Raw genomic sequence first — 15,560 nt, 5'->3', positions numbered from 1 at the left:
GCAAATACAGTGTAGACTCACCAGATGATGCCAGAGTTAGAAAACCGTAGTTATTAGATATTCAGATTATTTTCTTTGGAGCAGAGGCATATGGTGTATTAGAAAATGTAGCAGCGTGGATGGAAAGTGAGTTGATGAAGAGGAAACAAAGTGTCAGTGCTAGGTTCTCTATTGTTCTCTGTATTTATATTTGTATAACTGATTTGAACTTAGATACACTGCGCACAATGTCATGCTGATATGAATGTAGGGAAATAGCCCAGGAGAGCACATACTGAATAGATTCATCAATATATTGATGGGAAATTGTAGTTATAAGGATAAATAAGGATTATTTCCACTGGAACGGAGGCTGAGTAAATTTGATAGACATTTTTAAAATTATATTGGGTTTTGATAGAATAAATGGAGAAAAGCTATTTTCTCTGACTGGGGAGCCTGATGGGGATCATCAAATTCAAATTGTCACTGCAAGTAAGGAGAGGTTAACAGATTTTTATGCAGAGATTTAACAGAACTTGGAGTACTTTGCTGCTATAAAATGTTTGAGGCTGAGCCCATTGCATCTTTTATGGGGAAAGTGTCTAAATATTAGAATAAGGGGGAGTCCCTAAGTCTATGAGGAGAGAGCAAGGCAGTACGATTAGCTTTGGATTGTTCTACCAGAGAGCCAGCACTGGCCAAATGGCCTCTTTCTATGCAGTAAAATTCTAAGATACTGTGGGGATTTTATCAACCAGATTAACGAGAAACTTTTACATATGTTTGATTTGACAACTGTTGCCTTAATTCTGCTTTTCTTAAACAGCGATGCATGGAATTGTTTGGAGGTTTTTGTAACTTGTTTTGATCGATGTGTTTGCATTTTGCAGCTACCTTAGTGATATAGACCGCATTAGTTCACCAGTATATATACCAACTCAGCAAGATATACTGCGGGTCAGAGTACCAACAACTGGAATCATTGAATATCCATTTGATTTGGAGAACATAATCTTCAGGTAACTGAATAGTTAAAAATGGTCAGTAGATTTTTTTTCCCTAATGTGTGAAGAATTGTAATTCCAGTTTAGGCCAAACAAAAAACACAACATCATGTGTAGGGGAGTATTCTACGGTACATTCTGCGCAAAAACTGAGACTCTTCTGCATCACCCATTCATAATTTGGGAAATATATAGCACTAATTTGACTACTGCACTTACCTGAGGTTCAAATTTAATACTGCGTCCTACATCACTTGGCACTCTGAAAACTGAAATTCAGCTGCTAACAAGCCACTTTGAGCTCTCCTGGGTGCTGATGTTTGGCCCAAAGTGAGTATTTGAATTGATCATTTACTCCTTGAACATTTTTACCACAAGTACTTGCAATGACTGTATTTTTACATATGAATATGTGCATCAACACTAACTAAACAGCCACATTTATAATCCAAAACATCTTAAAGATAAAAATACAGGAATTTGTCATGACAATGCAGTAATCTGTGTGAAAGTAAGAGCAGTCCTCTTCAAGTGTTGAGATTTAAAAAATTCCTAATATTTAAAGCCAAAAGCCTCAATTTTTTTACGTGAACTATTGGAAGCTTTTCTGAACACCAAGAGAATAAGCTTCCTTGAATATTACCCCCACCAATGCAAATAGGTCAGTGAAGTCCCATTTATCAAAAAAAAAGAAAAATCAGGCCTCCTATTATTGGAGATACCAGTATAACTAGCTAGCTTTTTAGGTGGTTGTGTGTTTTCCTGCCTGGGTATTATAAATTCAGTTTCTTGCTTCTTCAAAAAGATTCCTGGTTTCATTTTGTGGTGAGGCCTAGTTGGAACAGTTGAATCAATAATTTGTACTGGGAATGACTTTTCAATTCTCTGTTTAATTATAAATTATTTATATTCTCAAGTCGCTTTTTAAAAAATGCTTCAACTTGAAAAAAATCTTGACAAGCCTTGCCAGTAGGTCAGAGTTTCGTCACGTGTCTATGAAGTAGAATGTGTAGTGTTCCAGCATGAGGGCACCAGCTGCAACTACTGGCAAGTTGCTTTTTGTTCTTAACAAATGCTAGTGCTTCATGTCTAACAGAAGTTGAGTGCTTCGGATTTCCACATTTCCAATGTCAATGGATCAGCTTAATCAGCCAGCCTGTTCATGTTGGGGAAAAAATACTATAGAAATTAGATTTTTTTTTCTACAATGCTAGTAAAGTTAACCTTGCACACGACACTGGATGCAAAGTTTGATTTAAAAATAGATTGTGATTGGTGCTATTCAGGATGATTCAGTTGATCATATTAAGAATTTATGAATAATAATTTTCATGATTGATACTATGTTGAAAATAATAAATGACAGAAATTCCTGAAAGTTTCACCGACTGCACTGTATTATCAATAATCCACTTCTGTAAAATTCTATTTCTGTTTTACATACTTCATTAAGAATACTCAAAGCTATTCATTTTAATGTTGTTTGAAAATGTTTTTCAAATTTTGAAATATGTTTTGCTTTACTTTGTAGGATGGTAGATGTTGGAGGTCAGAGGTCTGAACGAAGAAAGTGGATTCATTGTTTTGAGAATGTCACCTCAATCATTTTCCTAGTTGCACTAAGTGAATATGATCAGGTCCTGGCTGAGTGCGATAATGAGGTAATAGTTTATCAGCAATGGTATAATAAGATTGTCTCAGGACCTAGATTTTACTGGTAGCTTGCCCCATTTTCTGCCGTACTTAGAAACCTTAAAGGCACAAAAGGTTGGGGAATTTATGAAGTAGGTGACTTGCGCCAACTGTTCTGCTAGTCTGCATTTTCTGGAATCTTTGTGCCATTGGCCTTGTCAGAAACAGTTGAAAGGCATTTTTCATAGATTTGTTCCCAATGGAAAAGAAGAATGAATACTATTTTCCTGAATTTATACCCATTTTCATGCCATTGCCATTTAGTCTTAAAAATGATGGTACCGCTGCTGTGGAAGCAGCAGCATATAGACTACAATGTATTTACTGAATTAAACTCTTACTTTTAAATGATGCTGGAAGTTCTGAAAGTAAATTAGTTCTTTAGCTACACTAACTTTACACTAATGATCTGAGTGAAAGGCATAGTGAGAGATTTCGGTTTCAACTGAAGACCTGGGGAGCAAGCAGTAAGTTTATGTTATCCCATGCAAAAATAAAAATTTATAAGATGCCCTAGAGTGGAGTTTCACTAACTGGTGTACAATTAGCAGCTCTTTTCTAGTTTACATGAAAAGTAATTTCAAAGAACATCATTTAGTGGTTGTTATTTCAAAATTGAGACTTCAACTGACCTGAAAACTCAAATGAAATGAGCAATTGAAAATGAAAATAAAACCAAATAGGTGAAATGGAGCAGCCAGCAAGCCTTGGCAGTCTGACTGATACATTTTATCTATAGTTGAAGCAACTTAATGGAAACAAATTTTTGAAATAAACGATGCTGGTGATCAATTGGTTCATCTTTCAATGTAAAAATTGTAGATTCTGATTCTGTTTCACATTAATAATAGCATACATAGGCCTGGATTTTCACTCCCAAGTCAGGGAGTGTGAATCTGGAAATTTCTGGACTTGCTGCACCTACCTTGGGGGAATAAGCGATCCAAACAACGGGATTTTTGTTTCTCGGGGAGGTGGGGGTGATAAGGGATGGGGCTAAACCTGCCCCTGGGTGCAGGTTGGACATTGACGCAGGGGCTGCTGAGTGTCGAGGCGGACGGTTTAAAAAGCCTGCCTCAGTTCTCTGGGACTTTGTCCCAGTTTTTAAAAAATATTAGGCCCTCCAGCCCTCACCCCTCACACCCCTTCATCCCCCACCCACTCCCCAGGCCAACCCATGACTTCCACCCATCCACATGGTCCCTTATAGCCCCAATGCCAACTTAGTGCCAACTCAAAACCCATCCACCATCCTTTGCCCTTACATCCTCCATGCAGCTCACCTTGGGCAAATCTCAGGAGCCAGGCTGAGATGAGATAAAATACGATCCTAAATATTTATTATGGAGTTCACTATCTCAAAAAAGCTCCAAGCATGAAAGCCCATTCAAAATATTTAACCCCTTCAAGTACGCAGTCTGTTATCAAAATGAACAGGCTTATATTCATAACCAGACACCAAAGACAAATTATCTCTTTGAACTGTCAAACTGTGGATTCATCACCCGACACAGCATGATAATGATAGGTTGTGGAGAACAACCAAGCATTAATAATGTTACAGTGATAGCACTTGGGATTATGTCAATAAATAGCTATTGAAACTGCTAGAGCAAATTTTTTAATCAACTTTCACAGACACAGGCAGGCAGTTTTTTTTTCTTCAATTTATAAAAGGCGAACCATGAAAATAACTTGAAAGCTTGACTCTTCCACAGACCTTAACTGCCTTTCAGGAACATTTTCGACTACTCCAAAAATGTATAGCTTCCATACTACAGAAGGCAGCCCTTACTCCAGCGAGCATGGGGTTCATTTGAAATGGTCTTGCTGAGTCTGGATTTCCCATATGTGGGAGCCATGTCTCGTCCCGCCCCCATCCCCGGCAAAAATAGGATCTGTCGAAAATGGGGTTGGGACTTCTGGTTCCAGTCCACCATTTTGGAAGGCCCCCATGACTCTGCAAAAATCCAGGCCATGATTTTATTTTTGAACCGAGTCGATCAAGAGTAGCTGTTTCCATTGGTGGATAGATATAAAACCTGAGGACTGATTTAAGGTGATTGGTATGATAACCAATGATAAGGGAAATCCTTTTTATGCAGCAAGTGGTTAGGATCTGGAATCTACTGTCTGAGAATACTATAGAGGTAGACTCAATCTGGGCTATTGAAAGGGAATTGGGTAAGCACCTATAGATAAAAAAATGTTTGCAGGGCTATGGGGAAAGGATGGGGAGTAGGTCTAGCAGAGTAGCTCTTGCAGAGAGCGGTGCAGACAATGAGGGTGAATGGCCCCTTTCTGTGCTGTAATCATTCTATGATTCCAAAATCAAGGTGGCTGTCTATTATTTCATGGGATGTGAGATTTACCATCAAGGCCAGCATTTGTTTCCCACCCCTAATTGCCTTTGAGAAGGTGGTGGTAAACTGCCACAGCCCAATTGGTGTAGGCATATCCACCATGCTATTAGGAAGAGAGTTCCAGGATTTTGATCCTGTGACAGTGGAGAAAAGATGATTTGGTTCCAAATCAAGATGGCATTAGGCTTTGAGGAGAACTTGCAATTATTGGTGCCCTTCTGCATCAGCTGCCTTTGCCTTTCTAGGTTATAGATGTCATGGGTTTGGAAGGTGCTGTCAAAGGATGCTTGGCAATTTGTTGCAGTCCATCCTGTAGATCGTTCATGCTACTGCCGGTGTGCATTAATGATAGAGCGAGTGAAAGTTTAAAGCAGTGAATAGGGTGCTCATCAAGTGGGCTGCTTTGTCCTGGATGGTGTTGAACTTCTTGTGTTGTTGGAGCTGCACTCATGCAGGCAAGTGGAGAGTATTCCATCACATTCCTGACTTGAGCCTTGTTAATGGTGGACAGGTTTTGGGGAGCCAGAATGTGAGTTACTCACCAGATAATTTCCAGCCTCTGACCTGCTCTTCTAGCCACAGTATTTATATGAATTGCTCAGTTCAGTTTCTGGTCAATGCTAACCTCATCAATAGATATTGATGGTGAGGGGTTCAGTGATGCTAAGGCCATTGGATGTCAAAGGAAGATGGTTAATTCCTCTCTTCTTGATGATGATCATTGCCTGGCATTTGTGTGGCATGAATGTTACATTCCACTTATCAGCCCAAGCCTGAATGTTGACTCGGCCTTGCTGCATATGGACACGGACAGATTCAGTATACGAGGAGTTGCGAATAGTACTGAGCACTGTGCAATCATCAGTGAACTTTGCCACTTCTGATCTTTTAATGGAGGGCAGGTCATTGATGAAGCAGCTCAAGATGTCTAGGACACTACCTTGAGGAACTCCTGCAGCGATATCTATGAAAGCAACCAAGCAATGTAATGATTGGGCTCTGACAACCACAACCATCTTCCTTTCTGCTAGGTATGACTCCAATCAGTGGAGAGATTTCCCCCTGATTCTCATTGATTTCAATTTTGCTCGGGCTCCTTGATGTCGCACTCGATCAAATGCAGTCACTCCCCCTTCATCTCTGGAATTCAGCTCTTTTGTCCATGTTTGAACCAAGTCTGTAATGAGGTCAGCAACCAAGTGGCAGAACCCAAACTGAGCATCAATATCAGGTTATTGCTACGCAAGTGCGGCTTGATAGCATTGTGGATGACACCATCCATTTGTTTATTGCTGATTTGAGTGTAGATTGATCGGGTGGTTAATGCCAAATTTTGTGAACAGGGCATATGTGGGCAATTTTCCATATTGATGCAAGTGTTGTTGTAGCTGTAGAGGAATAGCTTGGATAGAGACACAGCTAGTTCTGGAACACAAATCTTTAGTACTATTGCCAGGATGTTGTCAGAGCCTATAGCTTTTGCAGTATCCAGTGCTTTCAGCCATTTCTTGATATATTTAATGAATCAAATCGGTTGAAGACCATCATCTGTGATGCTGAGGACCTTGGGAAGATGCCAGGATGGATTGTCCATTTGGCACTTCTGACTGAAATTGGTTGCAAATGTTTCAGCGATTTCTTCTACACCGCTGTGTTCCCCCCATCATTGGAGGTGGATATATTTGTGGAGCCACTGCCTCTGGTTAGTTGTTTGATTGTTCACCACCATTCAAGACAGGATGTGGCAGGGACACAGAGCTTTGACCTGATCTGTAGGTTGTGGGATCTGCCTATTACTTGCTGCTTCTGTTCGGCATGCATGTGGTCTTGTTTTCTAGGTGTGCCTGTAGCTGCTCCTGGCGTGCTCTCCTGCATTCCTTATTGAAGCAGGGTTGATCCCCTAACATGGTGGTGGTGGTGGTGCTAGAGTGAGGGATATGCCATACTATGAGGTTAGATTGTGGTTGAATACAGTTCTGCTGTTTTGGCTGGCTCACAGCATCTCATGGCCCAGTTTTGAGTTGCTAGATCTGTTCAAAATCTATCCCATGGAATCTATCCTATTTAGCCTACTGGTAGTGCCACACAATACGATGGAGGGTATCCTCAATGTGAAGACAGGACTTTGCCTCCACAAGGACTGTGCAGTGGTTATTCCTCCGAATCCTGTCATGGACAGATGCATCTGCGACAGGTGGATTGGTGAGGGTGAGGTCAAGTAGGTTTTTTCCCTCTTGTTGGTTCCCCCATTACTTGCCGCAGGCCTAGCCTGGCAGATATGTCCTTCAGGACTCGGTCAGCTCAGTCATTAGTTGTGATACTGAGCCACTTTTGGTGATTGGCATTTGAAGTCTCCCACCCATTTGTACCCTTGCTACCCTTAGTGTTTCTTCCAAGTGGCGTGGAACATGGAAAAGTGCTGATTCAATGGCTGTGGGAGGTGAGAAGGTGGTAATCAGTACGTGCTGTCCTTGGCCATTTTCAGCCTGGTGCATGAGATTTCATGGGATCAGGATTCAGTGTTGAGGAATCCCGGGACAACACCTTCCAGACTGGATATTGCTGCGCTTCACCACCTCTGGTGGGTCTTTTCTGCCAGTGTATCAGGACATACCCCAGGATGATGTGGAGAGATCTGGAAATTGGCTGTAGGGTATGGTTTGGTGTGTATAGCTGTGCCAAGCTTTTGCTCAACTAGTCTATGGGTTAGTTGTCCCAATTTTGGCTCAAGTCCCCAGATGTCAGTGAGGAAGATTTTTTTTGGGCTGGCTGTGCCATTGTCATTTCCGGTATCTGGGTCAATGTTGGGCGGTCTGTTTGTTTTATTTCTTTTTGATTTAATCGCCTATAAACAAAATCCATTTACTGGCCATTGGCTGTGCCACTTCTAATTCATCAATATTTTTGCTGTGGTATATTTAAATCAGTTTTCAGTAAACTTTGACATCAATTCACAACTGAAGGATCAGAGTGCATTACCCAAATTACCAAGGTGGGAAAATCTGATTAATAAAATTCCTCAATTAAAATGCTTTTCCAAAATAATACCATCTTGTACAGGCTGCTGTATAACATTTTGACTTGTAATCAGGGAAACTGGGCAGAGTTCTGGCCTTATACATAATTAACTTTCCAAAATCTTTGGGATGCTCTGAAACAGAATACCGCAGAAAAAATAGTTTGGAAAGTTTCCTCTCAGCTATCTGTTGTTGTATCCTCCTGTTATATCTGTTTAGTGCAGATGTGTTTAATTTTTTGTTTTTAGAATCGAATGGAGGAGAGCAAGGCACTATTTAAGACGATTATCACCTATCCCTGGTTTCACAGCTCCTCAGTCATTCTCTTCTTGAACAAGAAGGATCTTCTGGAAGAAAAGATCATGTATTCTCATCTAGTTGATTATTTCCCAGAATATAATGGTGAGTGTTTTATAGTAATTTGATCCATTTAGAATAGTAATTGAAAACTTTTCATACTGGATAAATGGGTCTTGTGCTGGCTTAAAAATAATTTAAGAATGAATTTGTCTCTGTTGGAAAATAGTGGTTTATCAAAATTATAGTAAATGTATATATTTATTCCCATTTTTAGGTACATAAGCTGCATATCTCTATCTGTTCGTGATCACAAACTAGTCAGTAATACATTAGAAGTTTGTTTCTTTTGTAAGAAATTCATGTAATTTTCCTGATCTCACGTAAATAGGCTTCTAACCGTACCTTAGCTCCCAAAAACAGGTGGGTTGAGGTTGTGTCAGAGGTTAAAGTGCAAAAAATCTGAAATGGGAGCCAAATCCACCTACTTCCGATATCAACAGAGCTGAGATGAGTGGCAGTTGGCTAATTTGCTCACGGAAATTGGGTTGGTTATTTAAGGCAGATTGCCTGCTTTTATGTTAGTAGTCATTCTATTTTTAACTACAGGTTGCTACAGGCTGGGTTTCCCAGACCTCAGGGAAACCTGGCAGTTTAAAGAAGGCCAGAAGGGCTGAATCCATGAGGCAAGTGTCTTTACCTGTAGGCCAGGAGGAGCAGCAGTATTTTCTAGCACAAGTTACCCAATAAATCACCCCCACCACCACAATCTTTTCACTCCACCTGTTCTCAAGCTTTGGCTTTATTAAAGCAGACTTTCCTCCCAAAAGACCTCTAGCCTGTTAATCAGACTCCCTTTGGGTAAGAATCCCACAGAAAAAAATTAAAATAGCCCAGCAATTAAGTTTTGCAGGACATTTGGAAAACCTGTTCTTTCCAGGTCTCGCAATAGTTCTCCTGCACAGAACTTGCCTCCTGGTTAAAATCGGGCCATAATTCCTAGGATCAATAACTCAAGTAATTTTCCCCCTTTTAATGGGTTATGAAACTTTATTAACAGAGCTTCTTAATATAATTTTATTGGGTATTCCTGAATTAATTCCACCATGTCCAGCTTCCATTATAGTCCACTTTCATCAGTGCCAATCTTGGTGAGTGAGGAGGGCAGGATTTGTAGTGCTTGAAGAAGTTCTAACGATGAGAAGGGGCAAGGCCATGGAGAATTGTAGAATGGCTGTGTTGTGTAATTATTTGGCCCATCGTGTCCAAGCAGGTTGTCTGCAAGAGCAAATCACCTGGTTCCACTCCCTACCCTTACGCCATAACTGCAAATTTTACTCTTCAGGCCCTTATCCAACAACGCAAAGTTAAAAATGGTATAGTCGTGGGAGCCAACATCGATCAGCAAGGAAAGTGGAGATAGGCAAGCAGGACTTCAGCGCAGGATAGGGTGTGGGAAGTTTTGGATGAGCTCAAGTTAATAGTGCTTGAAGGAAGAAAGACTAGGCAGTGATGCATGGCAATAGTTGGGACTTGGTGACAAAGGCATGATAAGGTTGGGTCAGAGGCGATTATGATGGTGAAGGTATGTGGTTGGAAATTAATTCAGAATTGAATAGGATACTGAGATTGCTTTGACCTTAGATGATGACTGATAAGAATATGGGTTGAAGATCTTTCCAGTGTTCAGTTGAAGGAAGGTTGAAAGATAGTTATAATTGAATAATACGATCCAGCACATCTAAATTCATTCCTACAGAAACTTCCTTAAGTTCCCTCATTGCAGCATCCCATTATGGAGATGGGTGAAGGTGAGGATCATTGCAGGATGAGGTACTTCAAAGAGTGCAGCGAGCCTGCCTGGGAGAGGTGTACCCCTCCCTTATACCACAGTGACTACACCCCAGTTAACCGCTTTGACATACAGGAAATCCTAGAGAGGGTAGTCGTCAGTCTCCAACCCTTGGTGACTTGAGGATTTTTCTACCCTGGAATGTGAAGACTGATTCCAGCCAGCTGAGCAGATGAGACTAATCTAAGGTCCAATGGCCTTGAAGGCGAGTTAGCACCATGTTGTGGACGTATCTCCAACTGTCTAGACTCGTTTTGCCACTAGACCAAGATAGGTCAGGATGAGGTAATGAGGCTGATGATATGCAACTCTCCCTCACTAATCCAATTCAGATGCAAGTCATGTTCATCATCTTTCTATTATCTGTCATTCATCTTTTTAGGGATACACTGCCCACCTCCCTATTTTGAGGAATGGGCTAAAAAAAGTGCCCCAAGCATTGGCTGCTTCACCTCCATGACTGGTTGCAGCTGGCAGCAATCCCATCAATGTGGTTGTAAGTTAATCTCAACAAAGAAAGTAAAGGTGACACGGGTCACCCCTGGTGCATGGAATGTGTGCACACTGATAGACAACACCATGTTTTGTTTCTTTCAATTTCATCCTTAGCTTTTTAATCAGCATTGGGGCAGTTTGCCCACACACACATTTTGAACAGTTCACTATATAATTTCTGAGCAACTTGATTTGTTAATATTTCAATAATATGTATCATATCTTTTGATTTGTGTAAATCTGATGCATCTTAGGTCCTCAACAAGATGCCAAGGCTGCTCGTGATTTCATCTTAAAGACCTATCAAAATCAGAATCCAGATAAAGAAAAGGTCATCTACTCTCACTTCACATGTGCCACAGATACAGAGAATATACGGTTTGTCTTTGCTGCCGTCAAGGACACTATCCTACAATTAAACCTGAAGGAATTTAACCTTGTATAAAGGACAGACTTATACCATGAATTCACTTCACATCACTCAATACTTTTTGTAAAGCTCTATATTTTTACTTGCCAGTTCAAAGTTGTACTTGGTACCTGTAAACTACATTTACAAACTTGCACACAAGTTGCCAGTTCTATGGAGAGCTTGGTGATGACACTGCAGATACATCGCTTGTGGTTAATCATCTGTGTTCTGTTTAGAATTTTTCATTCACTTAGAATTCTTCTGTTTGCAAAAGAAAATGTGCTGGTGGTGTTCAGCGCATTTCTGAAAAATGGGTCAAACAGGGAAGTTTATAGCTTTATTAACTGAGGTGGGTTTAAAAAAAATGCTGGGATATGGGTCATGTTGAAATGGGCCTTAAATATGTTTTCCAAAGGTGATTGTTTTACAATTTTTGTAATAGTAAGAATGCTCCCAACTTTGGTTTTATCTATCTCACTGTGTCAAAATATATGTGGCATTCCTGGAATCCAGAGGTTTACTGAATGCAAAAGATTACCTAAATAAAAGGTACAAAAAACTTTATTTTATGGTTCCCATTATGACTACTGGCTGAGTTACATTTAGCATATGGAGGTGTTTTAATTATGAATAACCTATTTAAAGAAAGTAAATGATTGGTGTACAAAAAATATTTTGACTTTTTCTTTGAGTTTTTATTCCAATTTTATCCAATTAATCCAATTTTGGAATCATAGTGTAAATTAAACTACAGATGCCTTCAACATTTAAAATGCTAACATCATAAATTATTGCTGTCATTGAAGGCAGTGTACAATGAACTTAGTAAGAATTTTGAATGCAAAATGCTAAATTTACTAATTTAGACAAGGATTTTAAATGGGTTTTATTAGCAGTAAAGGGTTAGAATGGTTCTTGAATTAGCGTAAAATGTTTTTGTTCAACCTATTAAAAGATAAGGTTCTCTTTTATATGTGAACAATGACAAATGTACAAGCTTAGATTGTAGAAGACTTCAAATCTCTGTTTTGTACAGATGAAAGCACCTTCACATACCAAAGAGTTGCAAAAGATCGATGGAACTACTTAACAGGATTTTATTTGTTCTACCACCATCATAATAGGAATTACAGATAGGTACATAGTGTTAAAATGCTTACAAGCAACTGTAAATATGTATCCTATATATATTATATATATATATATATATCGCATCTTTTCTAGCTTTAAAAATTATTTAACTTGGTCAAAAAGAAATAATATTTGAAATAATGTACTATCAATAATTGTAAAAGAATGTACAGGTGTTTCCATATTTTAGGAAAGCTATAAGTAATCACTTTTTTTAAGTTCTGAGATTTAATTTGTAATACACAATCCTGTCATTTAATCTCATTTTGATTTTTAAAATTTCTTTCACTGCTATATTTCATAACGAGAAGGTATGTTAGAAATTATTGTAATTTTTCAGGTTCACCGCTGTCTTATCTTTTTATTGGATTTTTACATTATATGCAATAGGTAGTGGTTTTTGAATGTTACAATACTGTGCCTTTGAATCAGATGCATAAAAAGACTTGCTTTTGCTATGACATCTCATCTGAATATGACCAGTGTGATGTATCTGAGTTAAGTTAGTCTGCAGTGTTTGTTTCTTTAGTCATTAATGTTTTTTTATTATGATACTTTTTGAATGAATCAGATGATAAGGTGCACTAAAGCTGCAGAATTCTTTGTTGGGCCAATGTAGTCTAGTTCAAAGCAAGTTTGTGCTGTCTTTTTTTTCTTTGAATAGGACTCTTCATTTTACAAGAAATCCAAATGAAACCAAATCTAGGAGATACTGGCCTGAATACTAATAGAGATGGGAAATGTCGAGGGGTGGGGAGGGCGCAGAGTGGAGAAACATGGGTTTCCTCACATACAATGGAGTTTTAACTTGGGTGAAAGATGATTATACATCTTTCTTAGTGTTCATGTACTCTGTCTCTTTTGAATTTGTGAAAATAATTAGCATTAGCTTCACTGGGATTTGTACTAAATCATTTTGCAATGCATATTTAAGCAGATAATTCAGTGTTGTTTCAACATGTTTTGTTGTGTGTGTGCTGATAGCCAAGAGCAATTTGCGAAAGCCATCCAACCAAAGCAGGAATTTCTAATTTTGCAAGCAAAACTTATTTTACAAACTGGGAATCAAAATAATTTCATTTGGATGTATAATTTTACTTTGAAAATTTAAACCTATCTGTACATACTGTAACTTTAAAAGTTGAGCAATGGGTTCAGGGGAAGAACACTTGCCATAAACAATCAACTTGCCAAATACCATGTTTTCAGAAGGTGCTAAAATAGCCAACAGAAAGATGAAATCTGAGATGAATGCACTTTTGGTATCCTTGTTTCAGCTGCATGGCACTCAATGTAATTTTGTTTCATCTTTTTAAATTAGCCAAATATTTCACCCTTTACATAGGCTTTTAGATTCTATAATTTACAAATCTTAACATCTGACAGATGAAAGATTGTTAAGATTCTTTTATTCTTGTATTGTAAAGTTTTCATTGATCAATAATTAACTGATCTGTGCTTTGAAACTAAAGATGTTTCACATTTGGTAATGCTGCTGTTTTGATCCGAAATTAAACACAAACTTGGTTCTTATGTTTCAGTTCATCCGATTTTATTTTCCTGGAAAGTCTACATTAGGCATCAATAGTTCCATCTGCCAATTATTTGGAAAATGATCATGAAATGAGCTTACTGTTAATTTACAGCTTGTACTTTGTAACTACCATATAAGCAAAAGATTGCCTTCTCTTTCATCTATGCAACAGAATGCACTATTAAAAATGTTAATAAATGCATATACTTAGTAAGGACTACTTCGGGGGAAAAAATACATTTATTTCCAAAAGGAACCAAGAGTATATTCCTCCCCCATGAGATTGAATCCTATTTTAGAATATTGTCCAATGCGAAGCTGAGTTTTGGAACTGAGGGGAATCCAGTGGCGAACTGGACTTCGTATTGCACCAGTGAGAAATAATTGGTAATTCTAGTATCAGGAGGTATAAAGACCAAACTCCTAAATGTAATTCTGTGGTTTGCTGAAAAAAATCTTCTGGTTGGCAAATAAACAAATCTTAATCACCACCTGTACAATTTTTGTGGCCAGGTTGTTGTAACAGATTTTTGATTAATTTTACATTGGAGGCCCCTTTTATGCAGAGGTATGATTGTGGAAAAATAGTTTTTTGAAACCACACCAAACATAGGACAGAAAGTGCTAGAAAAACTCTGGAGAAGTGTTCTATTTGACTTGAAACATTAACAAGATGCTGCCACACCTGCTGAGTTTTTCTAGCACTTTGTCTTCATTTCAGATTCTCAGCACCTCCAATGTTTTGCTTTTATTTTACCAAACTTAGGACATCTTTGCTACGCATGAGGATCTTCCTGTATGGTGAGTGACTCCTCTTGCTGCTTAACATCCTCCTTTTCTCAAGAATCAATTCATCCTCTTTATAAGGAGTTGCTTTAGATATCTTGACTGGGTTCTTGATCTCTTATTACATGGATCCTACATAAATCCTTAAACTCAATGAATAGTGTCAGAATCAGCTTCTGAGACAGTAGTGCCTAAGTGAGTGCTGAATCACCTGAACTAGTGACATCTGTTAACAAAAGGCGGGGAGACATTTCAAAGTGGTTTGGCTTGATATCCAAATCCATGTGCTTATTTACTGCTGTTGCAAGCTGTGTAAAAAGACAAGATTTAGACAAAACATAAGGTCCTGTGCTTGGGCAATTGCATACTAAATTGCTATGGTACCACTGTTAGCTAGTGAAGATTGGGTCTTAATGGCTGTTGGTGGAGAAAGCAATGCAGGTTTCCTGTGGCACCTAAAGCTTTTTCCAACTAGAAAAGTTGCTATGCAATGTGCTTGACATTGCACATCTGTTGGAATAGTTTGCCACATGTTCCCAGTTAATCATATTATTCCTGTCCTAGGACAAGTTGAAGTTCCAGGTTTCTGCTGCATAATCTTAAGCAGAAAAGTGTTGTGCCATTTTGAGTATAGTATGAACAAGCAACAACAAAAAACTGGAATTAATAACTGAATCTGTTTTAAGTTTTGTTTTGTAACGTGATGTATGAAATAACTAGAAAAGTGCATTTTAAAAGGTTTTCTCCTGCATTAAGACAATAGCAAGTGCATGTCCTTCACATGCGACGTGAAGTTCCAGGAGCTTTCCGACTTCGCACTAATTTATTCATTTTCCTTTGTTGTCATGGAGTATAAAGTTATTCCAGTTTTTCTTGAAATGTAGATGAGGTCTCTTCACACCTTTACATGTTGGTGGACGAGCTAGAGATGTAGAGCTGATTCAAACCACTGCATATAAGGGGCTAATCTCAGTTTTGTAATCTTCATAAGAGTG

At 38.7% G+C, this 15,560-nt stretch overlaps 1 protein-coding gene across 1 annotated transcript in view; it reads left to right on the top strand.

The window, feature by feature from the left end:
- LOC121277385 (guanine nucleotide-binding protein subunit alpha-14) overlaps positions 1–13,778 on the top strand; it is a 185,687-nt gene extending 171,909 nt beyond the window's left edge. The window contains exons 4-7 of the mRNA XM_041186792.1: positions 873–1,001; positions 2,518–2,647; positions 8,307–8,460; positions 10,957–13,778. Of these exons, the coding sequence (XP_041042726.1) occupies positions 873–1,001; positions 2,518–2,647; positions 8,307–8,460; positions 10,957–11,147 (604 nt within the window). The 3' untranslated portion in view covers positions 11,148–13,778. The remainder of the gene's footprint in view (positions 1–872; positions 1,002–2,517; positions 2,648–8,306; positions 8,461–10,956) is intronic.
- Positions 13,779–15,560: the final 1,782 nt, after the last annotated feature.

This window comes from Carcharodon carcharias, chromosome 4 (genome assembly GCF_017639515.1).
Source record: "Carcharodon carcharias isolate sCarCar2 chromosome 4, sCarCar2.pri, whole genome shotgun sequence".
In the NCBI taxonomy this organism is placed as follows: Eukaryota; Metazoa; Chordata; class Chondrichthyes; order Lamniformes; family Lamnidae; genus Carcharodon; species Carcharodon carcharias.
The sequence above is the reverse complement of the archived record's forward strand: the minus strand, read 5'-3'. Positions and strand labels throughout refer to the sequence as shown.